General features: G+C 32.3%; 1 protein-coding gene across 1 annotated transcript in view; it reads left to right on the top strand.

The window, feature by feature from the left end:
- Rdx (radixin) overlaps positions 1-26,444 on the top strand; it is an 84,391-nt gene that overhangs the window by 15,652 nt on the left and 42,295 nt on the right. The window contains exons 2-9 of the mRNA XM_078046965.1: positions 366-441; positions 7,660-7,743; positions 11,815-11,910; positions 12,453-12,727; positions 20,021-20,104; positions 20,310-20,456; positions 22,972-23,068; positions 23,783-23,946. Coding sequence (XP_077903091.1) covers positions 430-441; positions 7,660-7,743; positions 11,815-11,910; positions 12,453-12,727; positions 20,021-20,104; positions 20,310-20,456; positions 22,972-23,068; positions 23,783-23,946 — 959 coding nt within the window. The 5' untranslated portion in view covers positions 366-429. The remainder of the gene's footprint in view (positions 1-365; positions 442-7,659; positions 7,744-11,814; positions 11,911-12,452; positions 12,728-20,020; positions 20,105-20,309; positions 20,457-22,971; positions 23,069-23,782; positions 23,947-26,444) is intronic.

Below are 26,444 nucleotides of genomic sequence, written 5' to 3'. Positions count from 1 at the left end.
CCTTTTGTCTTTTAAAGTACAAAAAATGGTTGAAAAAATTCTTAATTCTTTAGAATCTGAATATACTCATCCTCACTTTTACCGTCCTTTTCTCTATTAGTCTTATATAGGAATGAACCCAACACTGAGAGAGACCCTTAGCAAACATGTTTCTTTGCTGTGTTGTCTGTAAATTAAAACTTTTAATAGATTAGCAAGTATCAGGTTTTAATCTTTCTAGGAAACATGAAATATTAGTAGGAGACATTAAAAATTAGAATAAATAAGAACTGTTACTTCTGGTGCTCTAATGTTTATCTTTTATATAAGTGTTAGTTAAAAACCTTATGTGAAAAAGATAATAAATTATTCTTTTTCTTTAACAGAAGGTGACAATAGAATTTATAGACGTGAAGAATTTTTAAAGAAAGTAACAAAAAGAGAAAGAAAATGCCGAAACCAGTAAGTGAATTTTATTACTTTTGATATATAGTTTACTTAAAAAGATATTATTAGCAGTAAGTTTTTTTGTTTGTTTTTTGTTTTTGAACTGGGCAAAATATCAAGGGAAAGTTGTTAGAAGAAAATGCTCGGTTACTATTACTTGTTTTAGATTAGTGTGGCTATAGCATAGTATTATGGGCAGTGAAGAACTGGTATGGATAACATTGCAGTTAAGGTTAAAATTCATGGGTCTTGAGGTAAAACTGACTTACTGTCATTTAATCTGGGTAATTTGTTAATTTAATTCAACCTATCCATGATTTAATTTCCTTTTTATATAAAATGGGGTATACATAATTAGTTAACTTAAGGAGTATGATGAGGATTGAAAGAATCTGGTACATAGTGCAAAAAAAAAAGGTAAGTTATTGTTAAGAGAAAATAATGAGAGGTTGGGAGGACCCATGCTTATTAAATTTTTTTTTTTAATACTGGGGATTGAACCCAGCAGTGTTTTACTAGTAATGAGCAATATTCCCAGCCCTTTTTATTTTTTGAGATAGGATTTTGCTAAATTGCTGAGGCTGGGTTGGAACTTGTTTGATAAAATTTCTTCAGCCTCCTGAGTCACTGGGATTAAAGGCATGTGCCATTGTGCCCGGCTGCATGTTTTTTTCTCAAGTGTTCTCACACACTAGTTTTTGATGCTGGTGATACTTACACTGACATTATGTAGTCTTAGTTGTATATCTTTGGTCATTTTACTTGATTTTAGAATTATATGGTTCTTGATTAAAGTGTATGTATTCTTTTTGTCCTAGAGTAACTATTCTTTTCATCTAAAAAAAAAAATGGGGTATTTTTTTTAATAGTGTTCCTTTTGGTCAGTTAGCTTTTTAGAGAAATTGTTGGTTATGTTACTAGATTTTCATGAATATTGCTTTAAAGACTCAGCAGGTAACAGTGTGTAGTTGGTAGAAAAGAATAAAAGGAAGTAAAAGGTATAAAGATCAGAATTAAGAAGTAAAATTTTCTATTTGCACATGATATGATCGTTTGTAAACAGTTCTTATGAATCTATAAAACAACTAATAGACCTAGTAACTTAATTTAGCAAGATTGTTAGACAAAAAGTTATAGTAAAAATAATAATAAAAATAAAATCAATGTTTTTTAAAATATATATAATGACAGCAGAGTTTGAAAAATGTAGTGAGAGCATAGAAAACATAAAGTACTTAGGAATAAACATACAGAGGCAAAACAGTCTCTATACTGAAAACTTTTTATAAGAAATTAAAGATCTGAATATATGGACAAGCAGATAGTTTTTACAGTTTTATTTATAAATAACTATTAAGGTGTCAGTTCTTCCCAGATATATTGGTAGTTTTAATTGAATTCTATTCAGTTGAAACCCTGAAAACTTCTTTGGGTAAATTGATCAAATTGCTAAAGCAGTTTTAAGAAGGAACAAAACTGGAAAACTCACACACCTTCATTTCAAGACTTACTCTCAAGCTACAAAAACAAGACATTGTAGTAATTGTGAAAGGGTAGATAATAGAGTCAGAGAAATAGAAACACACTCACACACATTACATATTATAATCATAAGATTTTTGACAAAAGTGTTACACAGTTCAATGGGGAATTTTAATTATTTTCAACAAATGTTGATGGAACAAAGAGTTATCTGTACAGAAAAAACATGAGCATTAAATTCTTGTCTCATAATTTACTCAAAAATTTACTCTAGATGGATTGTAGACCTAAATGCAAAAACCTAAAGTATAAAACTTTCAGAAGGAAATAAAGGAAAAAAGTTTTGTGATCTTGGATAGGGGAAAGTTTCTTGGATAATATACAGAAAGTTTGAACCAATAAGGAAAAAATTGGACTTTATCAAAGTTAAAACCATTTGTAGTCCCAGTGGCTCGGGAAACTGAGTCAGGATCATTGTAAGTTCAAAGCCAGCCTCAGCAACTCAATAAGACCCTGTCTCTAAATAGAATACAAAATATGACTGGACATTCCTTGGTACCCCACCCCCCCAAAACAAACAAATAAACAAACAAAAAAAAAACAAAAACAAAAACCATTTGCCCTGTGAAAAAAAGAGCAATAAGAAAACAGCAAGATGGAATGAGAGAAAATAATTGCAATATGAAGTTCTATAGTTCAATTACTCAGTATAAAAAAAATTGGGCAAAAACTTTGAACATATACTTTATATAAAGAAGCTATGTTAATTGGCCAATAAACACACAAAGATTCTAAATGTTTTTAGTTATCAGCAAAATACAAATTAAAGGTTCAGTGAAATAACATTTTATGCACTAGAAGGGGAGTAATTATATACTGATAATATTAAGTGTAGATAAGGATGTGGAACATCTGTTACCCTTAATGTATTTCTAGTAGGAATGTGAATGCTTATAAGAACTTTGGAAAACTCTTTGCTAATGTAATTATGCAGAGAACATTTATTTATTGTTCCTTAGAGTGAAGAGTCAGATTTATTATTCAACTGGATTTCAGGTCTGTGGTTGGTACATTAAAATATCTGGAAGATAATATTTTAATATATTAATAATCAGGGATTTTTTTTCCTCAAACTTTTTAGGTCAAAATATAACTGACTTTTTTCTCCCCACTCACCCTAATAAAAAATATGTGTATTTTTTTCCCCCAAACACAAAAGTTGGAGAAAGTTAATTTCGTTTTTGTGTTTTACCCCAATCTTGTTGGCCCAGCTTTATACTTAGTAGATATGTAACCTTGGTGAAGCATAACTTCTGCAAACTTGATTCATTTGTAAAATTGATTCGATAACAAGTGCTTTGATTACCTCCAAGAATTGCTGTTAAGATCAAATGAAAAGGATTTAAAAGCTGTCAATTGCACTTTTTAAAATTAAACAGTATTGTTTCACTTTTTAAAATTTAATAGTATATTTATAGGTAGCCATTTTTATATGTTACAATGTTATTATGTTAACATGTATTAAGTTTATTAGCATTATACTTAAATGAGTTAATATTTTAAAATTTATCTGCTTTAATGTAGTAAATACTGATATATATATATATATATATATATATATATATATATATATATAACCCATATAACAAAAACTCTTTGAGTGCTTTGTAGTTTTCAAGAGTGTAAAATGATCCTGAGCCCAAGAAGTTTGAGCTTTAGCCTTTTAGGTATTATTATAGTATTTATAGTTGAAGCTGCCTCCAGCTAGCAGGAAGGGACGATAAAGCACGGGGAAGCATGCTTCCACTGATTTATGCTTATGCACAGGAATAGTCTGCGTCTGTAGTGCTCATGTTCTATTGGTGACAGCTTAGTCACAAGGGCATACCTAGTTCCAAGAGACATTATAGCTTAGTAACTCGGTGTCATTCCATTAGTTAAAGGAGAAAAATCGTGATACATTCAGAAAGATCAGTTGCTACAACTGAACAACCACTTATGGTTTAAAAAATAATAATGGAGAAGGAATGTACAGTAAAAACTGTTCTAAATGTGTTAATGGTAGAAACAGTCTTAAAATCAAGAACAAGATAGGAGATACATGTTATCATGGCTATTATTCAACTTTGAATAGCAAAACCTGTTGTACAAAAAAAGAAATCAAAAGCTTAAGTATAGGAAAGGAAGAAATGCTATTTGAAAATTTTAGGATTACTAAAATTTACTAACCTGTTCTTTACTGCCTACGAGCTAAGAATGATTTTTTTTTTACATTTTCAGTGGTTGAAAAAAAAGGTTGTTTTGTAACACCTGAAAACTATAAAATTAGATTTCAGGATCCATAATGAAGTTTTATTGGAACACAGTATGCTCAGTTGTTTATTACCTATGGTTGCTTTGTTGCTCTAGGTTCAGAGTTAAGTGGCTGCAATAGAGACTGTATGATCCTCTGAAAATATTTACCGTTTAGCTTTTTATAGAAAAGCTTGCTAATTCTTGCTTTATAGAAACACAAAGATTTTTTTTTTAGAGAATTTTTTTTAATATTTATTTTTTAGTTTTCAGCGGACACGACATCTTTGTTTGTATGTGGTGCTGAGGATTGAACCTGGGCCGCACGCATGCCAGGCGAGCGTGATACCACTTGAGCCACATCCCCAGCCCAACACAAAGATTTATAGACTCATTATAACAATTGACAAGTGAAATAATAGGATCAAAATAAAATCAGTTTTATTCCTTAAAATCCCAAACAGAACAGTTTGAAGAGATATTTCATCAGATTTCATAGTCCTGCCTTTGAAACCCTTGAAACTAGCTGAGTTTCAGAATTTGGAATTTTTAGTATTTTAGAAGGGTGACTATGTATTGTAATGTATATTACATTATGTCATGAAACTTTTATTAGTTCTATGGCATCATTAACATTTCTATAGAGAAATGTGTGAATGTCCATATGAAATGAAATAAATTAATTCACCATGAGTGATAGTTCACATTACTTCATATCAAATTTTTGCCCAAAATAAACTAAAACTTCATTCTTGAATGCTTTTAGGCTGTCAAAATTATGGATTAAGGACTGTGGACCCATATTTACAATTGCTACAAAACTTTAATGTCCAGGGGATAAAAGTCTTATTATTTTTATGGAGAAACTATAAATACTCTCTTTCACAAAAGAGACTAAAAAACATTGAAGATGTCCTAAATCATTGCACACAAGAACCGTAGTTGTGGGTAGAGTTAATATTGGAAAGATGTCAGTTCTTACCCTGAAAGACTGATGAATATAGTGTAGTTCTAAATTATAAATGTGGGGTTTTGAAAATTTACTGTTTTATTTGGAGGCAGGAACTAAAATACAGAACCAAGAATAGCCAGAACAGTTCTGTAGAATAATGAGGGGAGACTTGCCCTACCAAATATCAAGACTTATTTGAAGATATAGTAATTAAAACAGCATGATATTAGCAGAATAGTTAAATTGGCTGGTATAACAAAGATCCATGCCTGTACAGATGCTTGGTCTGTGACAGTCTTTGGGGAGTAAATAAATTATGTTGAGATTTAAAAAATTTTCATAATATTATCCAATGGGGATTAAAAATGAAATTGGATCTCTTTCATCATAAGCAAAAATCAAAGAGATATAATCCAAAACCTTTAAGATGTAAATTAAGAAATGTAAGAATATCTTTGTGACTCTAGACAAGGAAGTATTTGTTAACTACGGCAAAAAAGTGACTTCTGAATTTAAAACATTAAAATCAAGAATATGTGTTTATTAAAAAGAAAGACACCATAAAGAATACAGAATGACAAATAGGGAGATTTTTTTCTGACATAAATAACTGAGAAAAGATTAATATACAAAGACCTCCTATTATAAGCATGAGAAAGAAACAAAACACAATAGGAAAATAAGACATAGATGTGAACAGACATTTCAAAGGTGAGACTGAGTGGTTAGTAATTAGCTCAGGCTTACCTAGATAACCTTTTATCATTTTTTGCAGTGCTGGTGATTGAACACAGGACCTCATATAGGCTAGGCAAGGGCTCTACCACTGAGCAACATCCACTCCCACTTTTAATTAAAAATTTTTGAAACAGAGTCTAAGTTGCCCAGACTGGCTTGAATTTGTGATCTTCCTGCCTCAGCCTCCTGAGTAGCTGGGATTATAGGCATATGTCCCACACCTGGCCAGATAATCTCTCTTAAGGTTAACTGGTTGTGAACCTTAAGAGTACCTACAAAATTCTTTTTTATCTTGTAATGCAATATAATCATAGGTGAAACACTAGGGCACAGGGATTATTGGGATCATTTTAGAATTCTGTAGGCCACATATACAAACAGGTTTTCAACTTCATCAGGAATCAGGGATGCATATTTTAAGACCATATTGATATATCATTTCATATCTACTAGGTTATCATTAAAGAAATCTGATACCCACTATTAGTGAAAATGCAATCAATAAGAATTCTTAGGCACTATTGTAAGACTGTTTCTCATTACATGGTTAAAATAAGAGGTATGCATATTTTATCATCTGGGAGTTCTCTTTCTGTGTAAATACGTGTAGAGGAATTCTGATGCATATGTACTAGGAGAGTGTATAAGACTTCATAACAATGGAAACAATGTCCATTGATAGAAAAATGGGTACATAAATTGTTTAATCACTTGTAGAAGATGGTATAGCTGTGAAAATGACTTGTAACTACTCACAGAAATGTCAATCTTAGAAATATAATTGAAAAATCAAAGTATAGTATACAATTTAAAATGTTTTAATTGAAATAGATCTGCAAATCAAAAGACTACATCATAGTGAATCCCAGTAATTTGTACAATTAACGTGTTTATTATAATTGAACTTTTATAAAGTGAATATATCCATGTAACCATTGTCCATACTAAGAAAGAAGACTTATATTAGCAAGTGCTTGCAATTATAGTATAGCTGAAAAAAATCAACTTTTTAATTGATTATCTATATGTGTACACAAACATGCATAGACACACCTGTGAGTGATATAATTAGTTTTTAAAGATGAGAATGACAGCCAGGTGTGGTGGTGCATACCTGTAATCCCAGTGACTTGGGAGGCTGAGGTTTTGTCATATGAACAAACCAGCCTGGGCAATTTAGTGCCACCCTGTCTCAAAATAAATAAAAAAAGCTTGGGTGTAGCTTAGTGGTAGAATACTCCTGGGCTTAATCCCCAGTACCAAAACCAAAAAGGAAAAAAAAAGAAAGAGAATGACAAAAAAACAAAATTCAGATTATTATTTACCTGTATGTGTTGGGGGTAGGGATGAGGAAAAGTAAATTGGCAAAGAAATACAGTGATATATGTAACAAGTTGTCATTTCTAGTTAAGTTGGATGTTAAATTTATGGACTTCATTTTTCTTTTACATATGTTTCACATGTATTTTTATATCAATATTTTTAATAAGATATTTTAAAGAAAAATACAAATAAGATTATTTTAAGAAGGATGAATTTATATGATTTGTTTAGAGAAGGCATTCAGGTAAAAGCCACACCACATATGGTGTTAAAGTGATTAAGACATGCAAAGGGGTATGAGGAATCTGATTAAAAGTTCTTATAATGTGAATTAAAGTTATAAGAGAGTTTTGAAACATATGATAAAAGATTTTTCTCGTGCCTACTAAATAAGTAATTAAGTATATTGTCTTTCCTAATGATTTTCTCTTCTGTTTTTATTATAGATCAATGTAAGAGTAACTACAATGGATGCTGAACTGGAATTTGCCATTCAGCCCAATACAACTGGCAAACAGCTTTTTGACCAGGTATCATTTAATCACATGAAGCATGCAACTTTGATACCACGTGTATGCCACTACATACTATTTTTATGTGTGTGGTGCTGAGAATTGAACCCAGGCCTTCATGCATGTGAGGCAAACACTCTACCACTGAGCCATATCCCCATCCCACTAGTTTATACATCTGTTTTTTCCTGTACCATTATTGATAGTCCAACAGTGTAGCACCAGGAATTTTTCTCTGTACCTATTCATATAATTTGAACAGCTATAGAGAGATTCTTTATTCTTTCTCATTACTACATTTGTGTGATAGTACTTTTTAAAAAATTTAGATATTAAAACATACATAAAACCTAAAAATTGTATATAATGTGATGTCTAATTGAGTTTTATGTATATATACAATGTGAGATATACATTGTATAATGTTTACATCAGTTACACTCTCTGTCTCCTCAAACATTTATCATTCCTTTACGGTGAATATTGAGTGCATGCAGTTCTTTCATTTGCTCCTGGAGGTTGACTCTTCCTCTACTAGTCTCCTTGTTTAGCTTCTACTTGTGGGATTAAAATATTCATATGTCCAAGGAATACTCAGAAATCTCTTATTAAAATTTTTGTTTATATTCTTTCTTTTTCTAATTCTTTAAAAAATATAGTCTTTATTAATATAATAGTATATTTTATTAAAAATATACCCGTTGTAGTTATGCCCCCGGCATTTTAAAATTTTTAGGTATGTGATCAAAAGTTTCTGATCATACCTCCAGAAGAAGTAGGGAAAGAGCTTCTTGTGAGATTGGGCATACTAGGGAATTTCACAACTAAACTCTTCCCGATTGTCTTGAATATTAGTTGTGTAAAGTTAGTTAAAGTACTATGCCTTGTGCCCACTGTGGCACATCCCATTTTAATCAGCCAGCATTGTAAATCTCACAAAGCATGGAGGCAAAAGCTGAGGCCGTCTATTTAGGTTCACGTTTCTCTGCTACTTTTGCCCTGTATCTTTCCTGTTCTTGCTACCCTGAGCTTGAACATTTTCTGTGGCTTTGCTGGGATAGCCTCTCTCTTGCCAAAGTTATTTGGGATCTCCTTTTATCTGTATTAAATTTTTCATTGTTTGGCATTATTAGCTTTTGCAACATTAGTATGAATCTTTATATTCCATATGCTCCAAAAATGTGTTTGTTATGATAACCTTTAATATATTCTTTGCATAACTGAATTGCATTTATTTTAAACATTCTTTTTTTTGTTTTCTTTAATATATAATTTATTTTTGGTTATAGAAACAAATGTTAAGAAGAGAAAACTTTTCCACCCACATAAAACAATTGAATAGATGAGAGAACAGATAAATGATAAACAAAAAATAGAAATTTTAGATTTTGTTATAGTTTTAAAACTAATATTTAATATAATTTAAATATTTGATATAATTTGAAATCATTCAAATTTCAAACTTTGAAAACTTCAAAAAAAGTATGACTCTGTGATAAAATAAAAATACTGTATCCTGTATGAAATGAAAACCCTTGTTGGGTTACTTTTGATGTGGGTCTGTTAGTTTTTCTGATTCTAGCTCCTGCTTCTGCCCATGGAGCTGGTGTGTGGATGCCACCATAGGTGAGAACTTCACCCACTGGCATGGGACACATCCCAGGTTCCAGAATCAGAATCCTACTTTACTGGCTACTACTATGTTTTAAAACACCGAGTATTAAGCATACTGTGAAAATATTTTAGACAACCACTGCAAAACAAAACAGCCACACTGAGTCACACATACATACTCCCTGAACAATACTGCCTCTTCCCCCTCCGGAATTGTTTTTAAGGTGAATTATAGTTCAGGTAAGGAAAAACAATTTCAGTATTGAAATTATAATCCCTCCCTAGCATATGATGAGTGGCCAGTCTTCAGGGATGCAACAGAGTTAAAAAAGGGAATCTTCCTTAGAAAGACCTGGAACTCCTCTTGCCTCTCATTTTTCCTCTGCCACCTTTTTTCTGAAACAGGAGTCAAGTTTCATAAGTTAAGGTATATGAGGAATCCAAAATGCCTCCCTCAAAAGAAAGTTAAAAAGGGAAAGAAGGGCAAACAAAAGATTTGATTTTAAATCCCAATTTTTACTCTTTTAAAACAAACAAAAAGCTTGGACCAGTTATCCCAGAAATTAGGAGGCCACAGGCACAGTTGGAATTCACATAGGCCGGAGAAGTTCGCATAGAGGAAAAAAAAATCTACTTCAAAGGGTTCATTTGGGCTCCATGCTTGCATATCTGTAAGTTTGGGATTGGTGCTAAACAATTGAGGCCTGCAGGGAGAAAACCCTACTGTTAGCATGTGCTCAGCACAGGGAGCTGTCCTGATTCAGGCAATCTTCTTGGGCAGCCTCTTTCTTGCTGTGTTGTGAGTATTTGATGAATTGAAAGAGCAAACCATTCCAGGAGCAAGATTCCCAGATAAAGAATAAAAAGCAGGACTCGTCTAATTCCCCTCTGACTCTGTCATGGGAAGTGGGCAAGACATGAAGCACAAGTCGCAGCCTTTGAAAACAGGAAGATGCAGCCTAAACATTCCACTGTCTTGCCAGGCCTGAGACCAGGGAGGTCCTCTGTAGCCAGTGATTGGCTACTTTGGCCACTTGGTTGCTTAACCTGAGCTCAGAAATGCATCTGCTGCTTCTCACCACCTCAGGGCTTTCTTTTCACTACATTTTCTCTGTTGCTAAAATGACAAGCAGGTGCAGAGAGGGAATAAAATCCTGGGAGTGGTATTTCTCCCTGGAGAGAAACTATGTTTTGTATGTAACATTTTAGTGAAAAATTTCAAATGAGAGTAAACTGAAGGATCAATTTGCTGTATTGAAATCAAAAGCCTGGAATATTTTAAGATTAGTTTTAAAAAATAAACAATGTTTATCATTTAAGAGCTGAAGTTAAATCTTAAGTTTTTAAAATGTTAGTGAACTCTCAATTCCCTTCATTTTAAGTATTTTATTTTATTTGAAGTATGTTTTATCTTTTGTTAAGTGTGGGTATAATCCTGGATGTATATGCTAGCTGCACCACTTTAGTATTCCAGTATTTTTGAGTACCTGCTATAGGATAATTATTCCATGAGAGGACCTGGATGTTAAAATAAAATTTAAAAAAAATGGTAATCCCTGTCCTTAAGTGTTAGTGAAGGAAAGTAAATAGACACAGTACTAAAAACACATTTAATAATGGTAAAGGATAGAATAAGTGTTCTGATAGCAGAATAAAGTAATCAGAAACAAGTGATTAATTTATCTAAAAATTGAGAGAGCTTTCTGCACAGAAGGCATGTTAGTTGAGCTGAGCCTTGAATAATAAATTATTCAACAGGTGACAAAAGGACAGAAGAAACATTCTAGCAGAGAGTTAAAAAGCATGAGCAAAGGTGTAGAAGGGTGAAAGTTATGGCATGTTCCAAGAATGGTTTAATGCTTAGTGATCGTAGAACAGAGACAATATCAGACTCTTTTCTAAGCAAAAAAATCAAACTATTTGCCCTGAATACCAATAGGGTAATTCTAAGAATTAGTTGGAATAGAAATGTAGAATTATGACAATTGCATATTTGTTCTCTGGACTTGTTATTTGTTGAGGTTGTAATGGGAGATGAGGAAAAGAAAATACAAACAGGTGAATTAAGTATGAAGACTGAAGTGATAGTACAAAATTGAGTATATAGAAAATCCAAATTTAGGGCTGGGGATGTGGCTCAAGCAGTAGCGCGCTCGCCTGGCATGTGCGGGGCGCTTGGTTCGATCCTCAGCACCACATAAAAATAAAGATGTTGTGTCCACCGAAAACTAAAAAATAAATATTAAAAAATTCTCTCTTTCTCTCTCTCCCTTAAAAAAAAAAAAAGAAGAAAATCCAAATGTAAGTTTTCAGACATGTTCTGTGAATATGTTCAATTTTTCCTTAGGAAATGCCTTTTTTTTTATGGCAAAGAAATATATCTATACCTCTCTAGTTTTGTTCTATTAAAGTCTAGTTTCTAGTGTCATTTAGTTGCCATGTGAATGAATTTTCCTTTTTTTTTTTTTTTTTTAGGTGGTGAAAACAGTTGGTTTGCGTGAGGTCTGGTTTTTTGGGCTGCAGTATGTAGACAGCAAAGGTTATTTTACGTGGCTTAAACTAAATAAAAAGGTAAAATGTGCATGATAAAATTAAGCTAGTAATTAAGTTAATTTGAAATTATTGTGAATTTGCTGGTAAATTTAAGTGTCTGCTTCTGAGTCCCTTTTATAGTTATCTTTGTTCATTGCACGATGTCATATTTTTAAATTAAGCACCATCAACTTCATTTGAGTAAAAAGATACGCTCACTTCCTAGTTGAAAACTAGTATCTGTGAATTATTATTATAAGGCAGTTATTACATATTGTATAACTAAGTATTTGGACCTTGATTGGAACATCTGCAGGATAAGTGTCTCCAGAATATGAAAAGAAATTTCCAATTTAGTTATTAAATCAGATCTGTGAGTTACAAGCAGCCTTCATAACTGAACATAGCATTGCTTTTCTCACATTTATTTGTTTACACATTTAAAATCTTACATAGTATTACTTGAAGGTTTGGAAGCTTTTATTTCAATTCCTCTTTTTTCCAAAAAGAATTTGATGTGACTGGACTAAGTTGTGTTGAATTTGAGATTTTTATTGATTATACTTGAATTACTGTTCTAGGTGACACAGCAAGATGTTAAAAAAGAGAATCCTTTACAGTTCAAGTTTAGAGCTAAATTCTTTCCTGAAGATGTTTCTGAGGAATTAATTCAAGAAATAACCCAGAGACTTTTCTTCTTGCAAGTTAAAGAAGCCATATTAAATGATGAGATATATTGCCCACCAGAAACTGCAGTTCTTTTGGCCTCCTATGCTGTCCAAGCCAAGTATGGAGATTATAATAAAGAGGTTCATAAACCAGGCTACCTGGCTAATGATAGACTCCTACCCCAACGGTAAGTGAAACAAGCCTTTCTGTTATATTCTTTGAAAATTATATTCCAGAAATTTAAATTAAAATAATTGAGATTTTAAGTTGCCAGCTGGATCAGAAAGTATACTTTTAAAAGTTCTGACTCAGCCTCTCTATAGATTTATGTGCTCTATAATTGCTTAAAGTTGATCTACCTCTTCTACCATCATTTCTATAGGATGAGCAGTAAAGTGATATGTTAATTTAGGCTTAAGGGAAGGATATAAACTGTTGCTGATTAGTAAATGTTCTTAAAACAAGCATATAGATGTTTTGTAAATGCTTTTGAGAATGATAAGTGGCACACTATGTTTCCTCCAACTTTTTAAAAAGACTTTTTCAGATTCATAGGTTGGTGCTCTATTTCTCTACAATATAGTGCTATTATCTTTTTTAAAAAAGATACTTTTTAGAATATGTAGTATTATATATATCTTACATATATTAATAAATATATTAGATATAATAGACATATATATTTTAATTGCTGATGGACCTTTATTTTATTCATTTGTTTATATGTGATTCTGAGAATTGAACCCAGTGCCTTACACATATGAGGCAAGCGCTCTACCACTGTGCCACAACTCTAGTCTTGTCTTTTTAATAGTAATTTTTAAATATGGCTTAGGAATAAATCATTAGGTTTTGACAGGTTTTGAGAACTGATCATACCATTTGCTAGTTATGTGACAGTAGATGCATAATCTAAAATATCTTGAGTCTCAATATCTAAATTGGTAAAATGAAGATAAATAATGCTGTTCTGTCCAACTCCAGTTTATGAATATAGTTCATGAATTGTACAGTTTTAATTGTAAAGTGTTATACTGTTATCTGGTAAGATTATTTATGAAATCTAGAAAACATAGTATCAAATGTTATATTTAAATATCACAGTTCTCCTTCCAAACTCATTTGATGAAGCTAGTATCACCCTGATTTTAAAACCAGACAAAGACACATCAAGGAAAGAAATCTTCATGCCAACATCCTCGATGAACACACATGCAAAAATTCTTAATAAAATACTGGCAAATTTCATACAGAAATACATTAAAAAGTACACATGATCAATTGGTTTCATTCCAGGTTTGCAAGTTTGGTTCAACATATGGAAATCAATAAACATAATTTACCATATCAATAGATATAAAGACAAGAATCACATAATTATCTCAATAGATGCAGAAAAAGCATTTGACAAAATACAGCATTAATTCATGTTCAAAACGCTAGAACAGAAGGGATAGTAGGAACATTCCTCAATATTGTAAAAGCTATATATGTTAAACCCAAGGCCAATATTATTCTAAATGGAGAAAAATTGAAAGCATTCCCGATAAAAACTAGAACAAGACGGGAATGCCCTCCTTTACAACTTTTATTCAACACAGTCTTTGAAACTCTAGCCAGAGCAATTAGGCAAAAGAAGAAATTAAAGGGATACACAGGAAAAGAAGAGCTATGCCTATTTGCTGTCAACATAATCCTATATTTAGAAGACCCAAAAAACTCCACCAGAAAACTTTTAGAACTCATAAATTAATTCAGCAAAGTAGCAGGATATAAAATTAATACCCATAAACCGATTGTGTTCCTATACATCAATGATGAATCAGCTGAAACAGAAATTAAGAAAACTATCCCACAGTAGATGGGGTAGAGAGAGAAGAAGGGAGGGGAGGGGAGGGGAGGGGGGATAGTAGGGGATAGGAAAGGTAGCAGAATACAACAATTACTAATTGGGCATTATGTAAAAATGTGAATGTATAACCGACGTGATTCTGCAATCTGCATTTGGGGTAAAATTGGGAGTTCATAACCCACTTCAATCTAATGTATGAAATATGATATGTCAAGAGCTTTGTAATGTTGTGAACAACCAATAAAAAAAAAATTAAAAAAAAAAAAAAAGAAAAGAAAACTATCCCAAAAGTACTGTATAGACTTAATGCAATTCCTATTTAAAATTCCAATGCCATTCTTCATAGAAATAGAAAAAGCAGTCATGAAATTCATTTGGAAAAGAAACACAGAATAGCCAAAGCAATGCTTAGTAAGAAAAGTGAAGCTGGAGGCATCACAATACCAGACCTTAAATTATACTACAGAGCAATAGTAACAAAAACAGCATGGTATTGGCACCAAAACAGAAATGAGGACCGATGGTACAAAATAGAAGACACAGAGACAAACTCACATAAATACAGTTATCTCATACTAGACACATGGACCATAAACATACGTTGGGGAAAAGATAGCCTTTTCAACAAATGGTGCTGGGAAAACTGGAAATCTTTTTGTAACAATGAAATTTATTCCCTGTCTCTTACCCTGCACAAAACTAGTGGATCAAAGACCTAGATTTTAGACCATAAAACCTATACCTATTAGAAGAAAATATAGGCCTAGCATTCCATCATGTTGGCTTAGAAACCGACTTCCTCAACAATACTCCTAAAATGCAAGAAGTAAAATCCAGAATCAATAAATGGGATGGTATCAAGTTAAAAAACTTCTTCACAGCAAAGGAAACAATCAAGAGCACAAAGAGAGAGCCTAAATACAGAATGAGAAAAAAATCTTTGCCACCTGTATCTCAGCATTACTCTCTGGGATACATAAAGAGCTCAAAAAACATTAAAAACCCCAAATAATCCAATTAATAAATGGGCAAAGGAACTGAACAGACACTTCACAGAAGAAGAAATAATGAATGGTCAACAAATGTATGAATTTATGTTCAACATCTCTAGCAATTAAGAGAAATGCAAATTAAAACTACACTGAGATCACATCTCAAGTCAGAATGTCAATAATCAAGAATACAAGTAACAATAAATGTTGGCAAGGATGTGAGGATAAACATACTCTCATACATTGCTGGTGGGACTGCAAATTGGTGCAACCACTCTGGAAAGCAGTATGAAAATTTCTCAGAAAACTTGGAATGGAACCACCATTTGGCCAGTTATCCCACTCCTTGGTATATACCCAAAGGACTTTAAAAAAAAAAAAAAGCATACTACAGTGATGTAGCCCATCAGTGTTTATAGCAGCTTAGCTCATAATAGCTAAGTTATGAAACCAACAGATGAATGGACAAAGAAATGTGGTATATATGTACAATAGAATGTAAGCTATAAAAAGAATGACTTTATGACATTTGCCAGAAAATGAATGGATCTGGAGACTCTTATGCTAAGTGAAATTAGCCAATCCCCCAAAACCAAAGGTTGAATGTTTTCTCTCATAATGTGAATGCTAACACACAACAATGGGGGCAGACGAAGAATAGAAATTCTGTAGATTAGCCAAAGAGGAATGAAATAAGGGAGGTGAGACAGGAAATGGGAAAGACAGTAGAATGAATGTTACTTAACTTTCATATGTATATAAATACACCACAGTGAGTCTTTATATCACATACAACCACAAGATTGCCATCCTAATTAGGAATAAGATGTACTCCATGAGTGTATGAATATGTCAAAATATACTCTGTCATGGATAACTAAAAAGAAAAATGAATATCTGTTTTTAATTTTGGTATCACACATATCCCCAATGTTAGAAAGTAGATCGAGATCTTTCTTTTAGAGCTCCGAAAGAGGTTTTTACTTTTTGTAAATGCAAAACAGTATATTATTATTATTATTGACTTAAAATTTGTTTTATACCATTTCCTGAAGCTCATTTTCATAGCTACTAAATATAAAGACAAAACTACTTTGTCCACATTTGTTAATTTCCTTTGACTATAGGCATTGATGTTTATTTTTGGCTAATGTATAATTATTGATATATGCTTTATAATCTACCACCAATTTGGTTGTTACTATGTTCTGCCTTTTAATATTATAGAAATAATCTTAGAAAAAAGAATGATGCATATTCATCAGGAGAATCAGGAATAATAACATTTTTAAGTCTCTATGTATATGAAATATTTGTAAGTCTTTGTTTGCTTTTGTTATATTGAAATACTGGAGATTGTGTAATTTGTAAAGAAAAGAGTGTTAATTTGGCCCCAGTTCTGAAGGTTCCCAAGATCAGGCTTTCACATCAGGGTGACCTCTGTTATAGACCTCATGGCAGGAAAGTGGAAGGGAAGTGGGCTTCTGCAGAAAAGAGAAGGGTCCAGTGTCCTAAAGATGTAACTCAGTGGCAGAGTACTTGGCTAGCATGCACCAATCCCCAGTACCACAAACAATCAAGAGAGGAGGGGCCAAAGGGGCTAGATGCATTATAACAATGTGTTCTTTGAGAACTTATACAGTCTCTGGAGAAAGACGTAAATCCCTCTTAACCCACCACCAATCAACATGGTTGAAAACTCAGTAAGAGTTTTGGTGAGGGCAAGCTGTAGCAATGTTCTTCTGGTTTTAATAATTATTCCAACCCCCAATCCTCTCAGATATTTTTTTCCTTTTTTCTTTTTCTTTCTTTGCGATGGGTTCTTGCTATACTGTCTAGGCTAGTCTCCAACTAACTCCTGGGCTTGAGTGGTCCTTCTGCCTCAGCTTCGTAAGTCCTAGAACTAGAGGTGTACAACACTAAAATTGGTGGTCTCAGATTTTTTTAGGCAGTGAATTAAGTAATAACTAATACCGAATTTCATTTCAGATAGGATTAGTTTTTACTTTTGAGATATAATTTATATATTAAAAACAGATTAGGTTTGAAGTCAGTACATAGGTTGAATTTTACAATAAAATTACCCTTAGAATTTCTCAAATGTTTATGAAACAATGAACATGCTTTATTTCAGTAAATACAACACAGGTAATTGTTTTTTCATTGTTAGGTCAGTTTCCTGTTTGGTTGAATAATTCTTATATATAATACTTTGTGATTTAAATAATCTTTTAAATACTAAAATTGCACTTATAATTTATTTTAAATGCCATGTGTGCTATAACTCATTCTATTTAAATAAGAAGAAAGATAGCTGAACAACTTTGGTTAGGATTGTTTACCATTGTTAGTGCAAATGTTCTTCAAGATTTTTCAGGTCCATTGTTATTCCAGAATTGATAGTTTATGGAGGACCAATTCAAGCCATTTAAGCTTACGACACACTTGGGCATAAATTTTTAGATTATTATTTTTTTTGGTTTTGAATGAAAAAAAATACCTTCATAGTGATTGGCTTATTCCATGTCTCATGTATAATCCATTTGTTATTATCTAAGTATATGAGGAGGAATGAGAAATCACAGGGTTATTTGGTGACAATAAACAAATAATTTGATTCTGGTGGATTTTTAATTCTTACATTGAAAAAATCCAAATAAGTAGTCTAGTCTACCACAGTAGTTTAAATTTTGGTGATATGGATAATCAGCTACCAGACAGTATCAATTTCCTTTGAAATTTTTCCATGTTTAGTAATGACTTTTATGAAAATAAGGGGAAGAAAAAGTAAATTTGGGAGGAGGGTAAATTCAGTTTGATGTTAGTGAATTTGAAATGTGGGTAGTATAACCCAAACATTGTTGAACCTGAATTTTTAAGTACAGAAGAAGAAGCTCCTCTAGAAGATACTGAGAAAAAAATGGGCAGAGATTCAAGAATATTAGAGGAGTGTTATACCATAGAAACTCTAGTAAAAGAATGGTTTAAGGAGAGAAAGGTCAGGCACTGCCAGATAGTACAAAGTAGTCAAGTATGAAGATAAATTGTCTGCTGGTAATAGAAATTGGTAGGACTTTAGTTAAGAATAGTTTCAGGGGGCTGGGGTTAGCTCAGTTGGTAGAGCATTTGACTAGCACGTGTGACACACTGGGTTTGATCCTTAGCACCACATAAAAACAAATAATAAATAAAATAAAGGTATTGTGTCTGTCTGTAACTAAAACAAAAAACAACAACAACAACAAAAAACCCAAACAAAGAATAGCTTCAGTATAGTGTTCTAGATTGAAGCAGGTGGTAGTAGATTGGGGGCAATGCCTGTTGGGTATGGAAATTAAAGCTAGTAAATGTGGGCAGTCCTTAAAAGAAGTTTACCTCTGAAAAAGAAAAAATATACTCTCTAGGGCTAGGAGAGCATGGGTTTCTAGACTTGTTCCTTTAAAGGAGGGAAAATGATTATTTCATTTGTATGTTCTACAAATTTTTAGTATCTCTTCAGTGTTCTTACTAGGCATATGATAGTGAACAATTATTACAGTAGGTTAAGCCTCTGAGGCTACTGCATGCTTCATGGTGAGCCCAGAGTCCAGACAGCAAGAGAAAATGTGGAAATGTAAGTGCTCTGAAGAGTGACAAAACTGTTCTCCCCAAAAACAAGAGCTTAAAAGAGGATGCATAGAGAATATAATAGTCAGACTCCATTAAGAAATCTATTCTTAGGTTGCACCTGACTTGTCCAGGGAAGATTTTATACCTTATATTACTTTATATTGCCAAGAAATCCCTTGGTTTAATGCAAAAATTTTACATCATAAAACAATAGTGTTTTAATACTACAGTTTTTGAAATTCCCATAAGCACATTTACAATAGATATTTTAAAGACTGCATTTAAGATAATTTAAACTATCTTGAAAATTTCATATTATTGTAGATTCAAATGTAATGTTAATTTAAAAAAATTCTGTGTGTTGGGCTGGGGATGTGGCTCAAGCGGTAGCGTGCTCGCCTGGCATGTGTGCGGCCCGGGTTCAGTCCTCAGCACCACATACGAACAAAGATGTTGTGTCTGCCGAGAACTAAAAAAAATATAATAATAAATATTAAAATTCTCTCTCTCTCTTCCTCTCTCTCTCTCTCACTCTCTTTAAAAAAAAAAAATTCTGTGTGTCCTCTCAGCCTTCTCTAGTGGTAACATCTTGAAAAATTATAGTGTGGTACCAAGATACTGACATTGACACACTCTACCTTATTTAGATTTCATCAATTTTACATGCTCTTATTTGGGTATATATTTAGTTATGTGTAATTTTTATTCACATATATTAATTTGTATGACTGCTACCATGGTCAAAGTACTGAAAGGATTTTAGACTTTTTTTGGAGGGGGGCTACCAGAGATTGAACTCAGGGACACTCAATCACTGAGCCACATCTCCAGTCCTATTTTGTATTTTATTTAGAGAGAGGGTCTCCCTGAGTAGCTTAGTGCCTCACTGTTGCTGAGGCTGGCTTTGAACTCTCAATCCTCCTGCCTCAGCCTCCCTAGCCACTGGGATTACAGGTGTATGCTACCTCACTACTGGGCCAGAAATCACAAAAGTATTAAAATAGTTTTGTTTTTTTTTTCTTCCCAGTGTTTTGGAACAACATAAACTGACAAAAGAACAATGGGAAGAAAGAATACAGAACTGGCATGAAGAACATAGAGGAATGCTAAGGTATTTTGGTGACTATGTTTTCCTTCAAGTTAAAGTATTTTTATTTTATTTAAAAATTTTCAACTCTGTTATGTATTATGTCCCCCCCAATCATTTGAGTTTTATGAATAAAACATTAAATTTCAATACAATGTATTTTTGTAGTTTTAATCTGATATTTAGATTCTTCCACTTATATATATTACATTTAGCTTTATTTCAACAGGGAAGATTCAATGATGGAATACTTGAAGATTGCGCAAGATCTAGAAATGTACGGTGTCAACTATTTTGAAATAAAAAATAAAAAGGGTACCGAATTGTGGCTAGGCGTTGATGCTTTGGGTCTGAATATTTATGAGCATGATGACAAGTAAGTAAATCAACTGCATAATGAGCTAGTTGTTAGTCGGTGGTGTAAATGTCTATCAAATTATGTTCTGTTTGTAAAAGTGGTTTCTTGGTTACCCTTACAGTTTTTTTGTTTTGTTTTGGTTTTGGTACCAGAGATTGAAACCAGGGATGCTTAAGAACTGAGCCAAATCCCCAGCCCTTTTTCATTTTGAGATAGGGTCTTGCTTAGTTGCTGAGGCTGGTTTTGAATTTGTGATCCTCCTGCCCTGGCTTCTCAAGCTACCACGCTTATAGGCATTTGTATTTCCATTTTCTTAGCACCTTGCAGTTTCAAAAGTTCTTCTTGGTGTTTATCAAATGGGGTGACTTTTATTTGAGTCGTAGTTTATCTCATTTTGAGTTATATCTTCTTATCAGACATAACTAAAATCAATAGGTTAAGGATAATTCCTTAGATGTTATGATACTGACAAATAGGTTAAAGTTAACATGTATAAGAAATCATAAGCAATGAGATAAGTTATAATAGAAATATATACATTGGGTTTTGAAACATTTTTTGAATGTTTATAGGAATTGTTTTGAATATTTTGGACAAGAATAGAATGTTAAGCATAATAAACAGTCTGATTATATTTTAAAAGTGACCAGCTTGTCAGTACTGCATTATACATAAATATATACACACACACACACACACTCTATATGGGCATATATCTGTATATATACTATATGGGCATATATATATGTAATATATATAAATGTATGTAATATCATATAAATATATCAGATTCTGGTAGAACTTTTGGGGAATAATTGCTACAATTATACATTATTACCAAACCACATAAGCATTGAAGTCTGTGTCAGTATTGCCTTTTCCTAAGGCATTGTTTTTTATTCTAGGTTGGCTCCAGAATTTTAGTTTTCAGATTATACCTGTCTAATAAAGTATATATTTCAAAGTCTTTAATTATGACTCCAGAAAAGGAATTTTTCAATTTTTACTCTATACAAAGCAAGTTAGAATGCTAGCTATATAATTCACTACAGAAAATTTAGCAGGTTTTTCAAAGGCAGAAATTACCTTAAGACTAATTATGAATGGATTTTTATTTTTTCTCCTTTTAAAAAAATCTTTGAGCCAGGTGTGGTGGTGTATGCCTGAAAATCCCAATGACTTGGGAGGCTGAGGCAGGATAATCTTGAGTTCAAAGCTAGCCATAGCAACTTAAGAAGGCCCTAAGTAACTCAATGAGACCCTATCTCAAAATATTAAAAAAAAGGGCTGGGGATATGACTCATGATAAAGGGCCACCGGGTTCAATCCCTAATGCCAAAAGAAAGGGAAAAAAATTTTTCTACTTGTTTCCAGGCTCACAATATAATTCTCACAATTATATTCTTGTAATTTTTTAAAAGTAGCAAATAAATGTAGCGAAGTTTTACCTTAAAAGTATTGTGTTCCAGCTGGATGCTGTGGTTCATGCCTGTAATTCCTAGCTACTGAGGAGGCTGAGACAGGAAGATCACAAGTTTGATGCCAGTCTAGGCAGCTTAGTGAGATACTGTCTCAACATAAAAAGGACTGGAGGCAGGGGACAGTGGGTGTGGCTCAGTTGTAGAGTTGTGGTTGTGTTTCTGTCACTTCCTTTTCAAGCAGCTTACTTTGATTTAGTGGGCATTAGAGGCTAGAATAACACATGCATATTGTGTAAAGAATGTTTTATGTAAAAAAAAAAACAATTTGCTATGCTGTAGTACCTATCTGCTTAAGTATTAAAGGTAGTACAGATAGCTAGAAATTCTTAGTTATGAGTAGCCTGGATGACTTCTTGGCTAGTGTAAGAGTCAGTCATTTCTCACTTATGTGATTTGATTGATAGTCTGAAAAAGTAAAATATATGAAAAAGCAGAAACAAAATTACTTACTCCAATCAGATTCCCTGTATTTTTATATGTAGGGTGATAAAAAGGGACAACTGTCATATAGAGTTTGAATTTTAGTTCTACCACTTATCCAGCCATTTGTGAAAACTTTAGAATTTTTAAAATTGAGATATAATTCATATACCATTACATTAATTCTTTCCAAGTATACGGAAAATCCAATGTTTTTAATATACTCATATATCTAAACATTTAACAAGAAGGTACTAATTGATGTTCATATTCCACATGGTGTTCATAATCCAATTTTTGCCCTTTCTTTCTTAAACATATTTAACTGAAAGTTGTAGTAGCTTAAAAACGGAATAAAAATCTAAAATAATATAGACTCCAAGAGATTTATTTCTATACTCTGATTACCAGATATTTTTTCCTACATAATTTTAGGAAAATAATGCTTTAAAGGTTCATGACACATTTATAAACTCTTTGAGAGGTTATTATGTGATTCAATATGTCAAATTTCTATTAAAAAAACATTTTGAAAACATAACTCTTTAGGATTGCCAAACGGCCCCCAAGAATTGATTAACTTTTTCTGTTGTTTCCTACCTTTAATTAAAGGGATGCTCTTACTTTTTAAGGTTAACACCTAAAATTGGCTTTCCCTGGAGTGAAATCAGAAATATTTCATTTAATGACAAAAAATTTGTTATAAAGCCAATCGACAAAAAGGCACCTGTAAGTAAATTTATGTTTTAACTCTTTAAATTTCTGCTACTTCCCTATGATGTCTCTTGAAGAATAGCATTAATCATTTATTGAATTGCTTTTGAGGTACATTCTCTTTTTTTTTTTTTTAGTTTTAACTTTCCCAGTGGTAAAGTAACAAATGTTTCACCATTTTTAAGAAACAATTTAAAAATTATTTGGTGACTGGAATATAGTAGAGATAGTTAACTCTGTTTATTGAGTTTTATATTATAAATTTTTTTTTTCTTTCGCTTGGAGCCTTGGATTTTTAAACAGATTTTTAACATTTAGCTAATGTCAGGGATACTCTAGCATTCTATCTCTGCTAGTTATTGAAAACAAAAAGATATGGAGGACATTTCTAGGTTGAAAGCCACAAACAAGGACTAATTTTGACATTAATTGTGAAAAGCTAAACAAAATAATCTCCTCTTCTATGGTGGTAAGGAACAGGTGGTCATAGTTATTTGGAAAAGAAAAAAGAATGACATTTAAAGTAATGAGAGAATAAGATATTAATCTCTGTATAAAACTGGTTAGGCATGCAGAGGTAAGGAACTAGGAATTAGGAATTAGGAAATGTAATGATTTCTAACTATGTATATATATTGGCATTAGAATTCATACCTTATGTTGAAATTTAATAGATATGAAAGACACTATCTTTCAGAAAGGTTTTAAATCAGAATATTTTATGTTCAGGATTTTGTTTTTTATGCACCGCGTCTAAGAATCAATAAGCGGATTTTGGCCTTATGTATGGGAAACCATGAACTGTACATGCGACGAAGAAAGCCTGATACTATTGAAGTACAACAGATGAAAGCTCAGGCTAGGGAGGAGAAACATCAGAAGCAGTTGGAAAGGTATGAATTAGCCTTTCATTTTTAATTGGTACAATAAACTAAGACTGCTCAGTTTTATTACTATACTCTAATTTTAGATTTTTATATTATTTCATTGTATTAAAATAGACAGCATTATCACATTGTCCTTTTTATTTTTTTTAAACCTTTTTTAATACTTAATATTTTTTAGTTGGACACATTATCTTTATTTCATTCTTATGTGGTGCTGAGGATAGAACCCAGGGCCTCACATGTGCTAGGCAAGTGCTCTACCACTGAGCTACAGCCCCAGCCCCTCACATTGTCCTTTTTAAAAATGAATATGTATAATTTTCAAGGTAAAATATGTGACAAATATTTCTTGGAAAATAGCTTTTCATGACTTCAAAGATGTGTCTTTTTATTTAATTTTTTAATCAGTCATGCTTTTCACCTATATTGTTTGGGGCAGAATAGTTTAAAAATTTTCAAATGTGTTTTGCTTTTGACATATTAAGGTTTTAAGGGTAAGAATGTGCTCAATGTTTAACTTTGAAATAATGTTAGTAACATCGTAGAACTCAAGTTATTGTTGAATAGAAAAACACCAGTAATTTCTACCAAAGACCCTGATCTTTTTGACTGTTTCTCTTAGTCTTGAAAGATACTATTAAATGTACATTAAAACTGAGAAATATTGAATAAAAACCTTATTTTTTTTGTTTTGTTTTATTTTTATATATTTTTTAATTTTTATTGTTGGTTGTTCAAAACATTACATAGTTCTTGATATGTCATATTTCACATTTTGATTCAAGTGGGTTATGAACTCCCATTTTTACCCCGTATACAGATTGCAGAATCACATCGGTTACACATCCACTGATTTACATATTGCCATACTTGTGTCTGTTGTATTCTGCTGCCTTTCCTATGAATAAAACCCTTATTGAACCTGGAACTACATTACTCATTCCAGCCACATAATTCCCATATCTGATTCTAGATTTAAACTGTATATTTTATTTGAAAAAATTTGGAGGCCAAACTGAAGCTAACTCTTTATTGTGGAAATCTTTATGGAACAATGTGATCATCTAAAAAAATAGAGGTCTTAAGAAAATCAAAAACCCAAAATTGAGGAAACCTAGACATACATTTTAAACATTGGACATAATATAGTTTGTGTCTAGTAATTAAATGGCCCCTCTTCCAGATGTCACTGTGCTATTATAGTTCTGGTATTTGTATTTAATAATTTTTAAAAAATGTTGTAAGTAATTCAGATGTTTTATTATTTTTACTTATTTTATAATATTAACTCAAATTGTATGCCCTACAGAATCTGACTTTGTTAGATTTTGTGTGGACATGGACCTTAATAATTCCTGATTCCATTAACAAGGATACTAAATTGTATTGTTACTTTGGGCTTTGTCCTTTTTTCCTGCTGTCATGTGCCTTTGGATTACATTGTGGTTCTAGTCTTACTTTTTAAAAAGTTCTTTATATATTCTTATATTTTAAAAAATCATCATAAAACTTTTACTCTCTTCTCTCTTCAAAGTCTTCTATGCTGGATTAAATGAAAAGTTACTTTATGTGCAGTTCCTGTATCTTATAGTCACCCCTCCATATGATGTCTAGTTGTTCTGCTGTCCTATTATTTACCTTATTCCTCAGCACTTAGAAGTGGGCTATATGGAATCTTATTAGTATCATTTGGTGATAGTTACTCTAAAACCTAGAAGGAAGTGGAACACTTAAGTTTCTTTTTTGGCATTGTAATTCATGTTTTCTTTTTGAAATACATTATAGCTTTTCATCGGTAATTGTTTATTGACTGCTTTATGCACAGTGAGAGTTTATAACTTTATTATTCTAGTCATCTAAGGATTGACAGACTTTCAGAAATGGCATGCTATGTCTTCATTTATTCCCTGCTTTACAGGGAGAGAGAAATGGCAGCTGTATATGTGGAAACAATTTTGGTCAAGCCCACTGGTAAAGTAGCCAGCAGACATAACTTTGGGGAATGCTCAGAGGTGTGCTGCCTGTGCTGCTAGAATCACTTGGGCAAAAACAGTAGATGGGAAAGGGCAGTCAGTAGACCTCTTTCCCTACAATATCTGTTTTTGTGGCTGAATATTTTCCCCATAATTCTTTTATTGGCAATGAAAATGGTCTTGTTATTTATGTCCAAATTGAATGACTCATTCTGTCATACCTGAACATAATTTTCTATAGCTAAGATGGTTACTAAATTTAAAAACTGAAAACCTTAAGTTTATAATTTGGAATCAGATATCCATATGCCACTTGTAAGTTAGCTGTGGAAGCTTCTGTGTCATGGCTGGCTGCTTATGTCACGAGAACATAGCTGGTGTCATACAAAGAACATAGGCTTTGAAACTAAATAGATCTTGGTTTGAATCCTCTTCTTTTTTTTTAATTTTATTTTTATTTTTTTTATTGGTTGTTCACAACATTACAAAGCTCTTGGCATATCATATTTCATACATTAGGTTGAAGTGGGT

The sequence above is a fragment of the Ictidomys tridecemlineatus genome, chromosome 4 (genome assembly GCF_052094955.1).
Source record: "Ictidomys tridecemlineatus isolate mIctTri1 chromosome 4, mIctTri1.hap1, whole genome shotgun sequence".
In the NCBI taxonomy this organism is placed as follows: domain Eukaryota; kingdom Metazoa; phylum Chordata; class Mammalia; order Rodentia; family Sciuridae; genus Ictidomys; species Ictidomys tridecemlineatus.
Note: the sequence above shows the minus strand (reverse complement) of the source record. Positions and strands in the feature narration are given on the sequence as shown.